The sequence below is a fragment of the Chelonia mydas genome, chromosome 1 (assembly GCF_015237465.2).
Source record: "Chelonia mydas isolate rCheMyd1 chromosome 1, rCheMyd1.pri.v2, whole genome shotgun sequence".
Lineage (NCBI taxonomy): Eukaryota > Metazoa > Chordata > Testudines > Cheloniidae > Chelonia > Chelonia mydas.
The window spans coordinates 136,806,798-136,827,018 of record NC_057849.1 but is presented as its reverse complement, the minus strand read 5'-3'; the positions used below and the strand labels follow the sequence as shown (position 1 = coordinate 136,827,018).

Sequence of the window (20,221 nt, the reverse complement as noted above, 5' to 3'; positions counted from 1 at the left end):
TGAGTTTCAGAATACTGGTTCCTTAGCAGAGATGAATGTTTGGAAGATTTACTTAAATATTCATGATGCATAAACAAAAATATGTAAATTTGGTACATTAATGGAAGTCTCATGAACCCAAGAGTAATACTTTGCAGCATTAGATGGCATTATTTATTTGGGGTGAAATTCACACCTATACAGTAAAACTTAAGTTTGGTGCATGAGTCTTCTCTGGCTCTTTGTAATGGGATGAATTTCATCCTCAGGTCCTGTGACTTCCTCGTTTAGGGACCATTTCTGTTTCCATTAAATGATAAAACTCTTATTGACTTCAGTGGAAGCAGGATCAGCCTTTGTAGCACACTAAAAGCTTTACATGTACTGTGAACAGACCCTAGGACCATAAATACAGCGGGTCTGATTTTTCCACTGCCTTGTGCCATCTTTTATACCTGTGCAAAGTAAGTGCAAAGCAGGAGTGAAGAGCTTCCATAGCACAATGGTCATGTTCTGCACTCACATTGAAGAGAGATAAGTGAGTACACAAGGTGCAAGGCTTTGGAGAATCAGGCCCAGTCTCCTCTCACCACATACGATAGCTGTGTTGGTTTCTTTTGTATTACATTAGGATGACCGATTGGAGCACTGGCACAGTAAAGCTTGCAAATGTGATTGTCAAGGAAGTGCCAATTCAGTATGGGCCACCGGAACCAACAGCTTAGTGTGCATGCCAGGTAAGGGATTATTTCTCTCCAAGTTATGAGCTATGTACTTCACTGCCTTTCTCTCTAGAGCTTCTTATAGCACTATTTTCACTTGTTCTGACATCCTAAAATGCTACCCTGTACTGTCGGTCTGTAGCTTTTGAACTGAACGTCCTATTCCCTTAGCACACATTGGGTCCTGTCTGATTCTGGATGATCAGCTCAGCCCCAACGTACTGGATCAATGATGGGACTGCTCAGAAATAGAGTAGTAGATCTCAGCTGGCTGTGTTACTAACTGCTGTGGGTGCTATTGTGGTTTGTGTCATAGGGCAGCACTCATGCTGAACCTCTGAGGGGTTGCCTACACTGCAGTCAGGGGGTGTGACTGCGGCACGTGGAGCCATACCTGAGCTAGCTTAGATTTAGCTAGCGTGAGTACCCGTAGCAGTGAAGCCACAGCAGCATGGACTTCAGCGCAATCTAACCACTGGAGTACAGAGCTAGTCCTGGGCAGCTTTGTACGGCCCACTTGGAAGCCTGTGCTGCCTAGCTTCACTGCTATCAGTGCTCACAGTCACTAGATTAAAGCTAACTCGGGATGTCTACAGGTCATTGGAGCCAGAATTTCTCCGTAGGGGCTGGCACTGGTGAAGCCACCCAAGCTGCCAGCGGCTAACAATGCGGGAATTGAGGCAAATTGCCCGTGTAGATGAGATCTAAGATATCCCACCTGAAGAATTAGAATTATTCAAGCTCTGCCTTTTTTCAGCCAGTGTCTCCACAGGGCAATGGTGTTGAGGACTAGCTCTATAAAGTGGTTACGAATGGAAATTAAGGGGTATATGAAGGAAAAGGCCTGTTGATGAACTGGCATTGTGCTGCTGCCATGACCTCAGGGCCGAGTTCAGTATCTGCCACAGAAATCCTTCTCCTGCTCCCTGGGGCTTGGTGCAGAGGTGACTCACTTTGTCTTTGCATGGGGTGGGGAACACTAGACTGATGGTAGATTCATAGAGTTCAAGGCCAGAAGGGACCATTAGCTCATCTAGTCTGACCTCCTCCACATCACATCAACTTCCATCCATCTACCTCTGTATTAAGCCCAATAAACTTGTGTGTGACTAAGGCCTTGTCTACACTTACTGGGGGTTCGATGAGCAGCTATGAATGCATCAGCGGTTGATTTAGCAGGTCTAATGAAGACCTGCTAAATCGACCACCAATTGCTCTCCCATCGACTCCTGTATTCCACCTGAATGAGAAGCACAAAGGGAGTCGACAGGAGAGCGTCTCCAGTCGACATTGTGTAATGTGGAACCCACAGTAAGTAGATCTGAGTATGTCGACTTCAGCTACATTATTCACATAGCTGAAGTTGTGTAACTTAGATCAATCTCCCCCCGTAGTGTAGACAAGGCCTAACATGTTCCAGATGTGCATCAAAGGCATCCAGACTTGATTTGAAGACCTCAAATCAAGCTGGAAAATCCACCACTCCCCTTGGTAGTTTATTCCAGTGGACGGTGGTTAATCACCCTCATTGTAAAAAAAATTGGGCCTTATTTCTAATTCAAATTTATCTGCTACAGCTTCCAACCACTGGTTCTTGTTATACCTTTCTCTGCTAGGTTATCGTTTATCCTTTAGTACCCGCTATTTTCTCCCCAGTAATCAAGTCACCTCTTAGTCTAGTTTTTGACAAGCTTAACAGATTGAGCTCTTTAAGTCTCTCACTATAAAGCATTTTCTCCAGCCCTCCAAGTTTTGTGGCTCTTTCCCGCACTCTCACTAATTTTTCAACCTCCTTTTTATACTGTGTACATCAGAACTGTACATAGTATTTCAGTACTGATCTCACCAATGCTGTATACAGAGGTAAAATCACCTCCATACGGCTGCTCCAACTCCCTATTCCCCTGTTTATGCATCCAAGGATTGAATTAGCCTTTTTGCTGCAGCATTGCTCTGGGAGATCATGTTGAGTTGCTTGTCCACGACAACCCCCATTCTGGTATGGCCTGTATTTCTTAGATGTATAATGTTTCATAGATTCGAAGGCCAGAAGGCACCACTGCAGTCATGTACTCTGACCTCCTGTGTAACATGGGCCAAAGAACTTCCCCAGAATCATGCCTAGAGCAGATCTTTTAGATAAACATCCAATCGTGATTTTAAAATTGTCAGTGATGGAGAATCCACTATGACCACTGGTAAATTGTTCTAATGGTTAAGTGTTCTCATTGCTAAAATTGACACCTTATTTCCAATCTGAGTTTGTGTAGCTTCAGCTTTCAGCCATTGGATTGTGTTATACCTTGCTCTGCTTGACTGAAGAGCCCATTATTAAATATTTAATACCATGTCGGTACTTATACACTGTAATCAAGTCACTCCTTAAACTTCTCCTGGTTAAGCTAAATAGATTGAGCTCTTTGAGTCCATCACTATACGGCAGGTTTTCTCTGAACCCTTTCCAATTTACCAACAACCTTCTTGAATTGTGGGCACCAGAACTGGACACAATATTCCAGCAGTAGTGGCAGCTGTGCCAAAGATAGAGGTAAAATAACTTCTCTACTTCTACTCAAATTTCCCCTGTTTATGCATCCCAGGATCACATTCGCTCTTTTGGCCATAGCATCACACTGGGAGTTCATGTTCAGCTGATTATCTACCACAACCCCCAAATCTTTTTCAGAGTCACTGCTTCTCAGGATAGAGTCCCACACCCTGTAAGTATGGCCTACACTCTTTGTTCCTAGATTTGTATATTTACATGTAGCCCTATTAAAATGCATATTGTTTGCTTGTGCCCAGTTAACCAAACAATCCAGACTGATTTGAATCAGTGTCCTATCTTCTTCATTATTTACCATTGCCCCAATTTTTGTATCATCTGCAAACTTGAACAGTGATGATTTTATGTTCCAAGTCCTTAATAAAAATGTTAAATAGCATAGGGCCAAGACCAAATCATTGTGAGATGCCACTGAAAACACACCCGCTCAGTGACGATTCCCTGTTTACGGATATATTTTGAGACTTATCAGTTAGCTAGTTTTAAATCCATTTAATGTGTGCCATGTTAATTTTATATCATTCTATATTTTTAATCAAAATGTTGCACAGTACCAAGTCAAACACATTACAGAAGTCTAAGTATATTACATCAACTGTATTACCTTTATCAATCAAACTTGTAATCTCATCTAAAAAATATGAAGCAGTTTGACAGGATCTGTTTTCCATAAACCCATGTTGATTTGCATTAATTACATTATTTTCCTTTAATTCTTTATTAATCAACTGCTGTATCAACCACTCCATTTTCTTGCCTGGGACTGATGTCCGGCTGATAGGCGTATAATTATTGTGGTCCATCCCACTTACCCTTTTTAAAAATTGGCACAGCTTTAGCTTCCAAGCTTCTGGAATTTCCCCAGTGCTTCAAGACTCATTGAAAATCAACATTAACGATTCAGTAAGCTCCTCAGCCAACTTTCTGATGCAAATTATCTGGACCTGCTGATTTAAAAATGTGTAGCGTTAGTAGCTGCTGTTTAACATCCTCCCGAGATACTAGTGGAATGGAAAGAGTGTTATCATCACCATATAATGAGGCTATATCATCTGTTTTTCCCCCAAATACAGACCACAAATATTTATTGAACACATCTGCCTTTTCTGCATTACTACTGATAATTCTATCATTTCCATCTAGTAATGGACCAATATTGTGGTCAGGGTTCTTTTTTGTTCTTAAAATATTTCAAAAACTTCTTCTCATTGTCCTTAACTCTGCTAGCCATAGATTTCCCCTTGTGCCTCCTTTCTTCTCTTATCTATTTTTCACAATTCCTAACTTCTGATTTATATTCATTACTATCAACTTCCCCATTTTTCTATTTGCTACATTTTTTTAATAGCTGACTTCCCTTCCCTTCTAAAGCAGGGTGGTGTTGTTTTTTAACCAGTATAACCTTCTTGCTCAGTTGTGGAATTGCTTTTTGGGGCATCTAGTAAGGTGTTCTTAAATGATTCCAAATTATCATTCACATTTTTCTGATTAAATTCTTCCTCCCAGATAATTTGCCTCATAATTGTTTTCAGCTTTGTGAAACTGGCCCTATTAAAGCACCAAGTACACATATTACTGGTCTGGACTTTATTCTGCATTTGACTGTATTAAAATGTATTGTGTATCAGTGTTCCCAGTTTATCAAGTGATCCATATTGCTCTGTATGATTGCTCTGTCCACATCATTGTTTATTACGCTACCAACATTTGTGTCAAATGCAAATTTTATCAGCAGTGATTTTATATTTACTTCTAGCGTATTGCTGAAAGGGTTGGACAGCATCAGGCCTAGTACTGATCTCTGCCAATCCCAGGTAGAAACACTTCTTTTCAGTGATGATCCCCCACTGACAACTCCTTTTGAGATCTATCAGTTAGCCATTTCTTAAACCATTTTGCATGTGCTTTGCTATTACATTGTTCTAATATTTTAATCAGAATGCAGCATTGCCAGCCTCAGAAATCATGAGTCAAACCATCTCAAAATCATGAGACTGGCCCAAAAATAATGAACATTTTAAAAAGAAGACTATAGTGTGGTTTTGGTCTGTCATTTTTTTGATTTGTGAACTTCCCCTACCATCCCCAGTGTGTGGGTCTGAGATAATTAGTCTTGCCCACTCTCAAATGTATTGGAGAAGGTGATTTTAACCCCTGCTCCAGGAGCGGTCACCCCACATCTATCCATCCCATGCCCAGCAATTAATCTTGTCCCTCAGGTCAGCCCCCCCCAACTCCATCAACCCCAACCCCAGTTCAGCGTAGCCATCAGTCCAGCCACCCCCACATCAGCCCTCACCCCCTCAGTTCAGCCCCTACACCAGCTTCACCTCTGCTCCTCTTGGGGTTCTTCACTGCCCTTCCCCAGGCTGGGGGTGGATTCCAGGTGCTCTTCACCCTCTAGCTCTTCCCAAGCCAGATGCTGCAGAGGGCGGGGGGGGGGGAGGGAGGGAGAAAGCAGGGGCATTGTCCTGTCTGTATTTGTCACAGGAGGGTGAGGGAGAGGAACTTTGTTGAGATGCTGGGCTCTTTGCTCCCTCCTCTGAGAACTGCGAGTGCAGAGAGAGACTCTGCTGGCTTCTGGCAGGGGTGCTGGTGCCTCTCATGCGATCATGGGACAGACTCCAGAACCCCTGAAATCCTGTCACTTGCAAGAGCTGGCAATACGGCGAATGTTGTGTGGTAATAATATTTATAAAAGCCTCGGTATCTACATAGATACCTTTATCATCCAAACTTGTGATCTCAAAGAATGAAATCAGGGCTGTTTGACGGCTATAGGGGAGGGTACAATGGGAATTAAGTACTGTATTTAGGCAACTCCATTATGAAGAACATACTTACATGTCTGAGGAGAACAGAATAATAAAAGATTACATCATTTTACCGAGAAGGCTCTTTTACTGTAAAAAAGAGTCTCACTGGTAGAAATAACAAAATTGTGCTGGGGTTCAAATGAACAAACACAGAATTTGCATAATGTAACTGCAAAGAATTTATAATGAGCCTAATTCTCCATGCGCTGCACCTCACGGAGCCATTCACACCTGCACAAAAGGTGCACAACGTGACTGGAAAATGCTACCCTCTCAGACAGCAGAGTTTTAGTCTCACTTTGCCCAGATATAAATGGCTACAAAATGTGCAAGGCAGTGGAGAATCAGGCCCATGAGGGCTAGCATTCAGGGGAGCAAAAGTGGTTCCCATTAAAGTCTTTACAAACAACTCTGCAAGTAATTAATATTACTACAATATTCCCTAGCTATTTCGTATCTATTTACTATCTATTTGCAAAAGCAAAATGTAAAGGTTTTAATGACGACCACTTAGCTTGTGCCGGTTTGTACACAAAACAAACTCAAATAGCAGTAGAGCTGTCACTCTGCTATCCCAGTCAGTCTCCTTATGCCTTTGCAACATTGCCTCTCACAAGCTTAACTATGGTGGGCGTAGCCATTCTAATAACCACTTTAAGAGTTTTCTTAAGGTCAGTGATAACAGCATTAAATAAATTAACTGGTTGGTCCTGGCAGCCTCCAGACATCTGTTGAGTAGTTCTCTGTCTGTGACAGTCTTCCAGAGCCGAAGGTGACCTCTTAATTGTATTATGGCTGGGTGATCTACGGATTAGTGTTACTAAAAGTAAAATTGTTCTGTCTTCCATCCCTCACGTTCAAGATAAGCCTGCCAAGTAGTAAATGTGTGGGGCCACTTAAGTCCAGTCTCAGTTTGTGGTTTCTTACACAAAGGGGACAACTTATTTTAATGCTGTGGAAAAGCTGGTTATGTTGTGAATTGATCACAAGAAGACTGCTATAAACCCACTAGATGGTTTAACTCCTGCCAGTGGGTCACATCAGACCTGAAGGGAGATGAAAGCTAATTTCCATTGTCTTTTGATTTTTTTTTCTTTCGATGTCATAAAAAAGGCAAAGTTTGTGCAACTCAGAGGGGAGGGGAGGGGAAGGACTATCGATCCCCCACCCCAGTGTGGGGGGTGGAGGAAGCCTTTTGTTTCCCACAGGCAGTCAAGCAGAATTTCCTCTCCCCGCCCCCGAGACCATCAAGCAGTCAGACACTGTGGTAAGAAGCTCCCCCCACTTCCTGGCTGTAGCTCCCTTTGTCATCTCCCAAGCAGCTGTCATAGACTTTACTTGGACATTCCCACCCTGGGGTGGGTGTTATAGGCTTTGGCAGTGCACTGCAGCTGCCTCAGTGTCCCTGTTTTGGCTGGAGACCCTGCCATCCCCAGCCTCTGTACTGCCTCTGGATCCTTGGTAAGGGTAGGCAGACAGCTTATTTCCCTGGCTTGGGCTTTTGTACTGGGAGAATGGGAAGTCCCTTCAAAACAGTGGTTCTTGTCACTCCCCTGCAATATAAGGCTGTCTCTCACCCTCCTTCTCCTCAGGTATTTCTCTGCATACACTGGGAAGGTAACTTGATTCCTGTTGGATACTGGCAGCTCTCCTGTTCCAGTCCAATTGTTCCCATTTGGCCCATTAAGAGGGCAGGACAGTACCTGGGAGCTATAAGGATATGTTTGCACTGCAGTGTAATCATTCAGGCTCAAGCCTAACTCACCTTCTGTCTACACACACTTTGCGCTAACCTAGGGCTTGGATCTAGGCTCCCAGCACCCCACAGGATAGAGATTCCGAGCGTGAGTCAAGCCAGAACCCTGGGTTCAAGTCCTATTGCTTTGCAGTGTAGATGCAGCCCCACTGGACTCGTGCTCTGGGAGTCCGCCAAAAGTATCCCACAGGCGACTTTCTTTGTGCTCTGGACAGGCAAATTTATGGGATAGTCAAGTTTTCCCACTCTGCACCAAAGGCTAAGGGCTACAGTGGCCGCATTTTGGGAGGATGCTTGGAAGTCTGGGATATGGTTGGTTGGACTGGGACCCGCACTGTAGGCGCAGGAGCACCAGGTTGAGATTCAGAATTCAATAATTCCTAACCTCGGGTTACAAACGAGTGTAGATGCTCAAGTCCTAGGTTAACAAACCTAGGGTCAGGGACAGGGCTGGCTCCAGGCACCAGCAAAACAAGCAGGTGCTTGGGGCGGCACATTTCTAGGGGCGACGTCCCGGCGCTGGCCATGCCGCCCCTAGAAATGTGCCCCCACTGCCCCAGCTCCCCTCTGCTCCGCCTGCTCCCCTGAGCACGCTGCCGCCACTCCGCTCCTCTCCGCTCCTGCCCAGGCTTGCCGCGCGCTAAACACCTGTTTGGCGCAGCAAGCCTGAGAGGGAGGGAGGAGAAGCTGAGTGGCGGCGCGCTCAGGAGAGGCGGGGGTGGTGGAGCGGAGGCGAGCAGGGGCGAGGAGTGGTTCCTCTACCCCCCCCTTACTTCCTGCGCTACCTCCCCCCCCAGCTCCCTTCCGCTCCGCCTGCTCCCCTGAACATGCTACCTCTCCCTTGCCTGAGAGGGAGCGGGGAGAAGCGGAGCGGTGGCATGTTCAAGGGAGCAGGCGGAGCGGAGGTGAGTGAGGGTGGGGGGTTGCAGGGGGGGGGAGCCGCAGGAAGCAATGGAGGGGGGGGAAATGTGGCACACCCAGGGGAGGAGGTGGGGCCGGGGATTTGGGGAAGGGGTTGGGGCAGAGCTGGGGGCGGGGGAGCACGAAAAAGAAGCAGGGGTGGCCAAAAATTTTTTTTCTTGGGGCGGCAAAAATCCTAGAGCCGGCCCTTGTCAGTGAGCTTGAGTTCTACTAAGCCTGGGCTTGCGTTACAGTATAGACATCCCCTAAGAGGTTTGGTGAGCAAGATCCAGTGATTCAGAGCAGACTGAGTCAGTCAGGAGAGGAGAGCTGCCAGAGAGAGAGAGAGAGGGGCTGGGTCCTGAGAGAAAGCTGAAGGCAGGAGAGCAGCAGGAGAGTTTTTCAGGCTGGCGTCCCCAAGCCAGAGGGCCAGAGCAGGAGGGCTGGAGAGAGCTGAAGCCAGGAAGAGCAGAAGCAGGACAGGGAGATGCCTGCTGGCTCGAAGCTAGAGAGCCGGAGCCAAGGGCCAGGCAGGGAAGCCGTGGAGGGGCTTATCCACTGACCTCTGCAGGGCCAGACAGCTGGGCCCAGAGTAACCATGAGAGGGCCAGGGGGAGTGTGGAACTGCTCCCTGAGAAAGGATTATCTCCCAGCAGACAGGCTGTGGAGGATTGGGCTCTCACTGGGATGGCTGTCCTGGCAGAGGGATGGAGGTGTGGCAGAAGACACTGGGTATGGTGAGAATTAAGGTAGGTCATCAGAACTACATGCAGTGGGGTGATATGGACTATGGTTTATTACGGACTGTTTGCACTACATTTAGTTAATAAACTATGCTGATGGACTAGAAGATAAACTTGTATGAGTTACTGGGGACTCAAAAGGGAAACTGAGGTGAGGGGCCACTGGCAGGACTTCCCTGAGGCCAGGAGGGGGTGCCCAGGAAGGAGCCATGTGGTTACAACCCCTAATTTGAGTTGAAACCTCAGCATCGTTCATATCCCCTTTTTTTCTGAACTCCCTGAAATCGTCTTCTATACACGTCAGGGGTTACTTTAAACTTTTGCAACAATCCCTAGAGACCCCTCTGTCCATAAGGGTGAAAATGTCCAAAGCCTTTATCCCTGGCAGTAGTGGAGCCAGATACCATACCATGGCCTCCTGCCCTACCCCCACCCCCGTTCAACTCACACCCCATTTCAAAAGTATCTAGAAACACATCCATGTCACCCCACCCCTCCCCAAAGTGAGGAAGTAATTTGGAGTCTGTGCCACCCACTGGGCTAGGTACGTGGGGTCCGCAGATGTTGATTCTTTCCCTCTCCTCACTCCCCTTATGTTGGTGCTGGTGCTGCGACTGTTGCTGCTGGTCTTTATGCTGCTGGTCCCTCTCCAGCTGAATCCTCTCTCGGTCCACCTGTGGACCTGTCCAAATTCCCAGTTGCGGTGAGGCAAGCCTCTTCCCAGCTTCCCTCCAGGGAGTTGGCTCCAAGATCTCCTAGGCCTGCTGGCCCCTCTGCCAGTGGGCCGGATGTTCCCTGCAAACCTGGACCATCGTTCCTCTTCTGATCTTGAGAATCCAGCAAGTCGACTAGCTGTTTCTTTGTCTGCGCCTCAGTGCTGAGCTGCCTTTCTCTGCATAGCTCAAGCAGCTGACCTTTCTTCAGCTGTCCTTAACTCATTTTCACCTCTCTTTTTGCTATTCTTTTCCTGAGAAGACTATCAAACTTTACTCTGTGCTTTCCCCCTTCTGTGCTACTTGCTTTCACTGCAGTAGGCAATAATGACAAGTTACACTGCCACAGAGCTCACATATGCTGCCACCATATATATCATAGGTCAGGCCAACTGCATGCATATTCCCCCTCAGTGCTCCCTGAAGGCACCCACTCTAGGCTTCCAGCTCCTCAGCCATCACCTCTGTTCAGTAGAGACCCGCATCTCTCTCTCCTGAGCAGGGTTTTTCCAGGCTGCACAGCTCCCTGCCCACACTGTAAAATCCCCAGCAAGCCAGAGTGACTACACAGGCCAGCGTCTGTGCTTGGCTTGCTCTCCGAAGGCTATAAACAGTGTAAGTGTCAGCAGTTACACATTACTACACAGCTCTTCGCAAGTACACACATTCATTCTTATGGTGAAATCACTACAGAGAAAACATATTGAAAACAATAAAAGAACTTACACACACGCTAAAAAGCTTACCAGAGATCACCCCAACTCCAGCCTCAGGCTCTGGTACCTGGCCGTCCTTCAAAATCCACAACTGGGTTTCCCCCAAGTTCATAACTGTCTCAGTTTCAGAACCAGAACACCCATGACTAGTTCAGCCTTTTCTTTATACAGCTTGGGCCTTTAATCTTGACTTCATGGTGTGACTTCTCACTCAGGACACCTCGAACTGCGAGCCACTGTGTTACCCCTCCGCCTTAGCAGGAGTAAGCTTTGCTGCTAAACTATGTGTCAATCCCATGACACACCCAGCTGTTTGCCTGGCCAGCAAACTCCTCAGGACTCAGCCAGTCCACACCTTGCCTTGTAGGTAACAATCAGCAAACCCGAGTTCCCCAGAGAGGTCGCCCAGCAGTGCCCAGTCCCTCTCACTGGACACACACAGGAGTTATTAAGTTTGCTGCCTCCAAAAGGACAGAGTATGCACCAGCCTGTTAGGCTGGCGGAGGACTCACCCTCTGCCGTTAATACACAACATCGAGATGGGTTTTGTAATAAAACAAACAAAGAACAGAGACATAAGTGATACTAAGCACAAATGAAAGACAGGTATGGTTACAAATAAAACACAACACCCTTTCTAGTGACTAAAACTTCATTTAAGCACATTACAATCTTTGCCTAAGCAGTTTTCTTACTTATGTCAAATTACCAGTGTATCTTGCCTTTCAGGTCAAGAGGGTCCAGCTTTCATAGGCTCAAAGGGTCCTATGCCCTATTATTCCCTCAGTGATGGATCCCTAAAATGTCTCTTTGCCCACCCCCACCATATTACCCAAAGACTGTGTCCCTGTTTCAAGAGCCAGGAAGTTTTCCTGGGGTGCAGATTCTGTCCCCTGGTGTGTTTGTAAATGGGCTTCTTCCCTACTCCTCTAGCGTAATGGCTTTGTTCATCTTACATGCAAGTGTCTTTCTATTGTCCTCTGCCTGTAACCAAGCCGTTCAGACAGGTACATACACATTCCTTTGTCTAGGGCAGTCTGAGGTCATGCACTGCCTCCCAAATACATTTTAAGAACGTATTTCCAGCACACATCTATAACTTTTCATATACAGGCTGGACGCACATCCTGCAATGATTTTTTCCTTTGAGAGCTACATTATGACAATAACTTGTTGGGGCAATGAGTGCATCAGATTGATGTCAGTTACAGTATAGGGGATCCTTCTGCCAGTTGGCACTGAGGCGTTCCGGGGGTGTGTGTGTCACACATGTAACAAGTGATTCATAAACAATTACCCTCTCGTCAGGGCATAGTTTCAGAAGGCTGGGGAGTTGCATAACCGGAGGTTTGGAATTTCATTCACCTCTTCCCAGGTATTCCCCAGGAAATCCACTGCACACGTATCGTCCCAACAGTCCGAGCTTGTCTGTTACATTTTCAGTATTCACAACCTCCCACCCCGACAATCAATCCCGGCCCATGATAATACATAAAACTATTTGTTTAATACAGTGGATCTCAAAGATCCGCTAATTCAATTCACTAAAAGCTCCCAAAGCTACTGCAGGAAAGTCTGTCACAACATGCTTGACAACATAGTTTTGGAATTTAAAGCAGTTCATGTTTGCAGTTATTATCCACAAGCTTTTATAGGCTGGTATTTCCTTGCCTGGAGGAAGGAGGGATGGCAGCTACTCGTTTGTAACAGAAAAATATGTTAATGAGATATTTACCTACCAAAATATGTTAATGAGATATTGAACTTATGTTTGCATTGCTCTACAGTGACTGTAGGAAAAGTACTATAGGGACTAGAGTCCAATTATGCTCTGGAAGAGCATAATACAGAGCATTATAAGAGCATTATACAGTTAGACACAGATTTGTTGTTAAGGGGTTATACTGTGCTTTCAAATGTGATTCAGAAAAGAAGATTTTCTGTCCATGAACTCAGCTTTATACAAGGAAGCAGATTTGTTTATTTTTGAAATCTGTAAAAGTAGGCCAGGTTGGTGAAATTTGCATTGGTAGTTACCATAGGAGACAAAATTAGCCTGTGTAATATGAATGTCGGGGGTGGGGGGTGGAGGAGGGATAAAGTATGGAAATTAAGTGCCTAGGTTATTGGAATTTGCTCAGGCAATTCGTATTTGCTTGTTAGCATCTTCCTTTGGTTTCTCTGGACACATAACTAGACCTCTCAAAAAAATTGCTTAATGGAAAATGAGGCACTTTGCAGAGCCCAGCAGATTGGAATCGCAAAAGGGAAGGAGCATGTTCCACCGGCAATAAACTGTGACACACATTTGAAAATAATGTTTTAATAATAAATGTGCATTGCTGCCGTTAGTGACTCTGGCAGCCAGTTGGATTCTTGTTGAACCACTAATCATCCCGAGAAGCTCATTCCTATATTATATTTAAACAACATGTCCAGCTGTTACATATTACATTACTTGTATAGTTGTTAACCCCATATGAAAGCGGGCTGAAAACCGGTTCACGTTCTCATGCACTGGGATCACATCCTGCCCTGCTGTTATCTCAGATGGTGTCACATGGTATGTTTACAAAATGGTCACACCCCACAGAAGACTCAGAAACATCAATGACAGGTTTCAGAGTAGCAGCCGTGTTAGTCTGTATTCGCAAAAAGAAAAGGAGGATTTGTGGCACCTTAGAGACTAACCAATTTATTTGAGCATAAGCTTTCGTGAGCTCACTAAGGTGCCACAAGTCCTCCTTTTCTTTTTTCTAGAAACATCAATGATGATTAAAAGCTTAACGATGCTCCATCATTGACACTAGCTGAGGATCTGGCCTTTTCATTTTAAAAATGTGTCCGCCATGTCCCAGTTTCCCAGAAGTATCAGCTCCCAGGAAGGAACATTGAATACAGAGCGCCACATGCCACCAAAGGGTTTGGCTCCCTTTTTCAGCCACGCCAGTCAAATTAGGAGCTTCTTCCACTCTTTTCCTGTTCCCAATCCCAGCTACCTCCCTGAGTCCCAATGTGCCTTCCCTGTTTTTGCAGGAAGCAGTCAGTGAGCAAAGGTAGGGGGCCAGGGAGGGAGCTGCAGTGGCTAGGAAAGGGGTCTTGAGAGGGGCAGATCCCCAATGGGTGGGAATGAGGAGAGAACAGGCTTCTTCATAAAGAATTCTCTTTCCTGCATAAAGCTTTCAAAGCCCAGCAGTGGTGCTATTGCAGAGACCCCTTCCTTCTTGCTGGTCTCCCCGATTCCTTGGGAGTCCCCAGCTGTTCCCTCCTCCCTAGGGAAGGAGACGGTCTTCATGTCAGAAGAGCATCAGAGAAAAACAGCTGTGGAAGGAAGGAAGAGTTGGGGTGCGGGGGTATCTCTGGGGCAGCCGGAGGCTGAAGGAGGGAGCAGCTGGAGGCTCTTTTAACTATCCAGCTCCTGTTTGCAGTTTGTAACGTGATGTGCTGTCTGTTTGTCACATCCTCTTTCTTCGTTTCTATTTCATCGTTTATTCGTGTGAGCAACAAGTAGTCCTTCTGGCCTTGGGAAATTCCAGGTTGGTGGCTGAGCAGACGGGCTGGAATTGGTTTAATCCATTTCTAGAGGATAGTGCTGCTGCCCACGGTAAATGGGCTGATCCATGCCCTCGTGGTGTGAGCTCTACTGGCACCTGGCAGAGCCAGCTTTGACTCCTAATTGCAGCCCTTTGCTCCCGGCAGGTCAGACTGGGAGCACGCAAATAGTCCCATTGCCCTCAACATGGCAGGGGGACAAAGGAAGCCCAAGCAGGTCAGCTCGCACCTGGCCTCGCTAAAGCCCTTCTGCTAGCTGGGAGTAGCCCTTACTGGTTCCAAAGAGACTTTAATTTGAGCCAGAAAGATGAGATCCTGCAGGCAGGAGTGGAAAAATGAAAGCAACCTCAGGGGGATCCTTCAGTAGAGAAGACCCCTTCAGCAAGGGGAGCAATGGCAGAAGGATTATTATACATGGCTCAAAACTGGAGGCCTTGCAAACATCCCACAAGGTCAGAGGAAGAATCTCATGAAAGCAAAGCCCCATGAGTCCACCTTAGGGTGCCTCTCACAAATCCTGCAGAAGCAAGTCTCAGAGCCTGGGTCAGCTGACTCGGGCTCATGCTACAAGGCTAAAAATAGCAGTGTAGGTGTTCTGGCTTGGGCTGGAGCCAGGGCTGTGAGACCCAGAGGGGGGAAGGATCTCAGAGCCCAGGCTTCAGCCTGAGCAGGAACATCCCCGCTGCTATTTTTAGCCCCATAGCGCAAGCCCTGTGAGCCCCAGTCAGTTGACCCCAGGCTCTCAGACTTGCTGCGCAGGTCTTCTTTTGCAGTGTAACTATACCCCCTCCCCCAATGGGGACGTGGTGTGCAATGTCTGTGCAAGGGTAAGAAAGAGTTGTTAAAATAAATGAGTGCATCAGAGAGTTGAAATGAAGAGAAGGGACTCCCCGCTCCCCATGAGTTCTGCGGTGCACTTTTTATGGTTGCTGAGACTCCTCAGTGGCAGAGTGAAATGAAGCCTGCAGCTCCGCAGGTGTCCATGTGTCTGCTGCAGTTTATGATCTGGCCTAACAGTGTGCCACCACCATGCCAGAGGAGAGCTGACCATGTGAAAACACGGCTTGAATCCACACGCCACAAACACTCTGAGCAAACAAAACCAGGCAATAAAAGCAGCCGGACTTTCCTTGGATTAAACTGCTCGTTTCTCTTGCAGAGTGTCCCTATCATAAACCCCTTGGGTTTGAGTCAGGAGCGCTTCCTTCCGACCAGATAAGCTGCTCCAATTCAGAGCAGTACACCGGATGGTATACTTCATGGACTGCAAACAAGGCCCGACTTAATGGCCAGGGTTTTGGGTAAGCCTAACACCCCTGCAAGTGCATTACAATGTTGAGGGCTGTGCAGCAATTCAGCCGAGCACAATGCAGAGTTTTAGGAGTCTTGATACTAATGTTACAAAGCAAAAAAAAGGGGGAAATGAAGTAAAGCGAGAGGAGCAAACGGTGCCTTAAATATTCAGTGGCATTTCCACCTGCTTATACCAGGGCTGAATCTGGTTCAGAGAATGTCGTATCTCCAAGGCCATTCCTAGTACATTTTCCAATAAAAAGCTGGAGTCTTAGGGCCAGACTGTGGGCCAGACTGAGTCACTGGAGTTTTGCCCCAGACCAAAAGATTTGTGCTAAGATTTTCAAACATGACCAGTGATTGGACTCCTCAGTTTCTCGCTGCCTAACCTGAGACACCTTATTTTCAGAAAGTGCCGAGCACCTGCTCGCTTTCAGTTGGGCACCTAAACATGGAGGTACCACAAATCACTAGTCATTGAAAAAAATTCTTGTCCTTGACCCTTAATGGATCAGTTCATTTGCATTCCTTCCTTTCCTGTCTGATTTCCCTGGGACTAATACCTGTACTGTGTTCTTTGATTTGCCTGCTTCCGACAGGTGTGCGTGGCTCTCCAAATTTCAAGACAATGGGCAGTGGCTGCAGATTGACATGAAAGAGGTCAAAGTTATCTCCGGGATACTCACACAGGGGCGCTGTGATGCAGATGAGTGGATGACAAAATACAGCGTGCAGTACAGGACTGATGAGAATCTGAATTGGATTTACTACAAGGACCAGACAGGAAACAACAGGGTCAGTGGGAGGAGCATTTTGGTGAAAATGGTTTTAAGCTAAATGCAGATTTTGGCTCACAATGGGTGATATCCCATGTGGAACACCAAGAATAACCCTTTGTGCCATTAAATCAAATTAAGTTATAAGAGCAACTATGGGCCAGACTTTCTTGCACCTACGCTCTGCTCAGAGCTGGAAGGAAGGGTGTTAGCTAGTAGATTGCATTCCTTGATGCCAGTGCTGGTTTGTAACCCCAGACCTCAGCAATACTAAAAGAAGCTGCCAGGAAGCTCTAAGATATGCCTCTGGTGTGACATATCTTAATGAACCCCCACCAGTGGAGGATTTGGCATAGCAGAGCTCTGCTTCACCACATCCTGATATGTCCTTTCCCAACCCATTCACCAGCCTACAACAGGGGTGGGCAGATGGCGCAGGACCCAGATCTTCACAGCTATGCCAGCAGGGAGTTCTCCTCCTACAGTGGAATTCTCTGCTGGCCTTATGCAGCCATTTCCTTTGCACCGTTATAGAGAATCCAGCCTGAGAAATCCAACTCATCTACATGCAGGGTAAGGAAAGACTGGGATTAGGCTCACTCTTGTGAGGAGCTCTACTAATTTGACCCCTTACCACTTTCTGTTTAGCAAAGCTGTAGCTATAAATATGCAAATTGACCAATATAAATAAAGAGGCATGAGAAAACACAGAGGAACACCCAAAACAGAGTAAAAAGAAGGGAAACAAAGGCCTGCATCCCTCAAGGGCAGGAACCCCTTGCAGCAGATCTTACTTTAATTACAACAAAAGGAAACCACACAGTGATCCCTTACTATTGGATGGAGGGAGACCACCAGGTCCCTGGGTATTCCCTGTTTTAAGTCCAGAGACTTTTTTGCAAACTGGTAGAATCGGTGGCACTGTAAGGAACTTTTCAAGCGCAACCCCAGTCTCTTTTCGAAATCCGACCTCAACGTTGTGCTCCTGGGGAGGACGTAGGTCGTTCAGTGATACTTTGTCAGCGTTAGATAAGGGCAATGCTGTTAGATGAAAGCTGGTGGATTACTAATGACTGGCACTACAGCAAATAATATTTGAGAGTTTTTGTCAGAGGGACTCCCGTAATATAAGCAGTCAGACATAACAGCAGCTAGGGAGCGAAAGGAGTCTGAATGGGTCTTGCGTGAACCAGGTGTACACAGGATGAGCTCTCTGTAGGGAGTGAAGATCAGGAATTTCACAGGAGCCGGAGGTTATGCTTTCCCCATGAACATCTTGGGATTTGTGATGAAATCTGGTGAAATCTGGCACAATTTTAGAAGGCCGAACAGTTTTCTTTTAATGGCGGTACTGGATTCCAAAATTAAGTACAGCAGGACAGGGAAGCCGGCACAGTCTTCAGAAGGTGTTGCACCGCTGTGTTAACCCTCATGCCAGCTGGAGCCCCGAGCGTCACAGAAGCCAACCTCATTCCCTGTTCAGCTCGCTGCTAGCCGCGGGGCATGTATAGGGCTGCACAGAGCAGCGCTCATTCCAAACATTGCCTTTGAGAAACAAGTGGAGCTCAGCCTTGTCGTTGTTTAAATACACAATCAGTGACACCCCTTACGGTAGCTGGCAGGGTGACAAAGCCAGGCCACATTGCAAAGGGGAACCTGCCCAGTGCGCTGCAGTAGCAGGGGAACAAAGCACAGAATGCGACCCACACCCCGAGTCTGAAGAGGAGATGTCTCACGTTCTCCCAAAATACACAGGTGGCCTGACTCTCATTGACACTACGTCATCTTTACTGCGTTTCAGAGGGGTGGCAAAGAGCCCTAGTACAAATGAGAACCAGGCCCTTCGAATTAAAAATGGCAATTCTTCCCTGCCCTTCTTGGGTCACTTTTGTTTAAAAACGGTGTGGTTTTTTTTTGGGGGGGACAAGAACAATAGGTCTGAATCTCCCCAGACTTACACTAGTTTTACACTGTTGTAACTCCACTCCTGATGCTTTATGCTGACTTGGTGCTAGAGTAACTTTAAGCCAGTAGGCAGAATTGCACCATTCGCTGTCGAAATGGAAGAGGTTTGTTGCAAATGACCAATATTGTCATCAGCACTGTCTGGTGCATACTTCACACCATGCCATTCAGCAATTCACATTCTTGGCTTGCAAACTGGTGAGCGTGAAAATGGATCGTCACATGATCTGGGGAAGGAGGAGATCTAGCCCTTTAACCCATTCTGCTCTGTGCTAACCTGCCTTTTTGTCTCTCTCTTGGTGTTGTGTAGGTTTTCTATGGAAACTCAGACAGATCATCCATTGTCCAGAATCTCCTGCGCCCGCCGATTGTTTCCCGCTACATCCGATTAATACCGCTAGGCTGGCATGTACGCATTGCCATCAGGATGGAGCTGCTGGAGTGCATGAGTAAATGTGCTTAAAGTCCAACCATGCGTGGTTTTCAAAGGGGTGCGAGGAGAGTCCCTAGCAAAATGTAGAAAGACAATAAACACAATGATGAGGGTAGCAAAGATGGGCTGGATTTTGCCATAACAACTCGCAGCCTGCACAATAGGGCTGCCCAAGGATGGAAGTCAGAACAGAATCTGGCCCCAGTTAGTTTTGTTGAAACTGATCTCAGGAGCTGAGCTGTGTGGAGAGCCCCAGTTTTGTGTCTTGAAATTGTCACAGTGAAAACACAGGTTTGGGGCAATTTCATCTGCTCTCAGCAGAGCAGGAAATTGTTGAACCTGCTGCCCTCATTCCAGAGGCCAGAACAAAACATTTACCAAAAAATCTCCCCCCTCAAGACCAATATTTTTTCACAAGGGCTGCAGTGTGTCCTCACTTTCCACTGATGCCAATGGGACTTGCATCTGGGAACTAAAGTCCAGCAAAGACTTAATTAGATTTTTAAAAAACCTTTGCATATGATTTCACACAGCTCCAGTTTCTGGTTATAATATAGTTTAGTTGCTTATCTCCTCTTGCGTAACATTAAAAGAAATTGTACTCTATGTTTACTAAAAATGGGTTAGAGGTTTAAAGTGTATTCAGTAAGAGTTTAGAGGGTTGCTTAAAATTATATTTGGTGAACTGTAAATGTGATTTGAACATTTAGGTGTTTATGAGAAAATAATGAAAGCAAGCTCTTCATTATATATGTGTATTGCTCCCACAAATATATATACAGTGTAAATGCTCATCCTGTAAATTAAAGGGCTTTCTGGAATTGAAAAGGATTTTAACAGCACATAAAATAATAAAGCCAAAGTTTATTATAGAAGTTTCTTGATTTTTGAGGGAGAAACATTAGCAAAATAAGGAAAATTGGCTATACCATTTTTATCATGCTAGTGATTTATTGTTTTTCAGCCTAGATGGATGGCTTCTTTCATTGTTGCCTATTCTTAATTTATCGTACAGGACTTGCTAGAGTAGATCAGACTATAATTCTTTCAGGTCCAGGATCTTGCCTCTACCAACGGACAGCCAGCAGTGCTGTACATGGTGGGGTGAGCGGCACAGGGAGAAGGAATTATTTCCAGATTCCTGCCATGATCACATTATGTGAAACTTGAACCCACCAGCACATGACTCGAAATGTTGTTTTAGACTTAACAACTAGAGCAAATGCTTTTCATATCCAATCTTTGTATGTACATAGTTCTGTTCACCCAAAGTACTTAGAATACTTTTACA

The 20,221-nt window shown here is 46.0% G+C and overlaps 1 protein-coding gene across 1 annotated transcript; it reads left to right on the top strand.

Moving 5' to 3' along the window:
* Positions 1–616: 616 nt before the first annotated feature.
* On the top strand, positions 617–19,996 carry RS1 (retinoschisin 1). The gene is made up of 4 exons (XM_037889833.2): positions 617–716; positions 15,623–15,764; positions 16,356–16,551; positions 18,808–19,996. The coding sequence occupies exons 1-4, from the start codon at positions 710–712 to the stop codon at positions 18,958–18,960; spliced, it is 498 nt and encodes a 165-aa protein (XP_037745761.2). The 5' UTR covers positions 617–709; the 3' UTR covers positions 18,961–19,996.
* Positions 19,997–20,221: the final 225 nt, after the last annotated feature.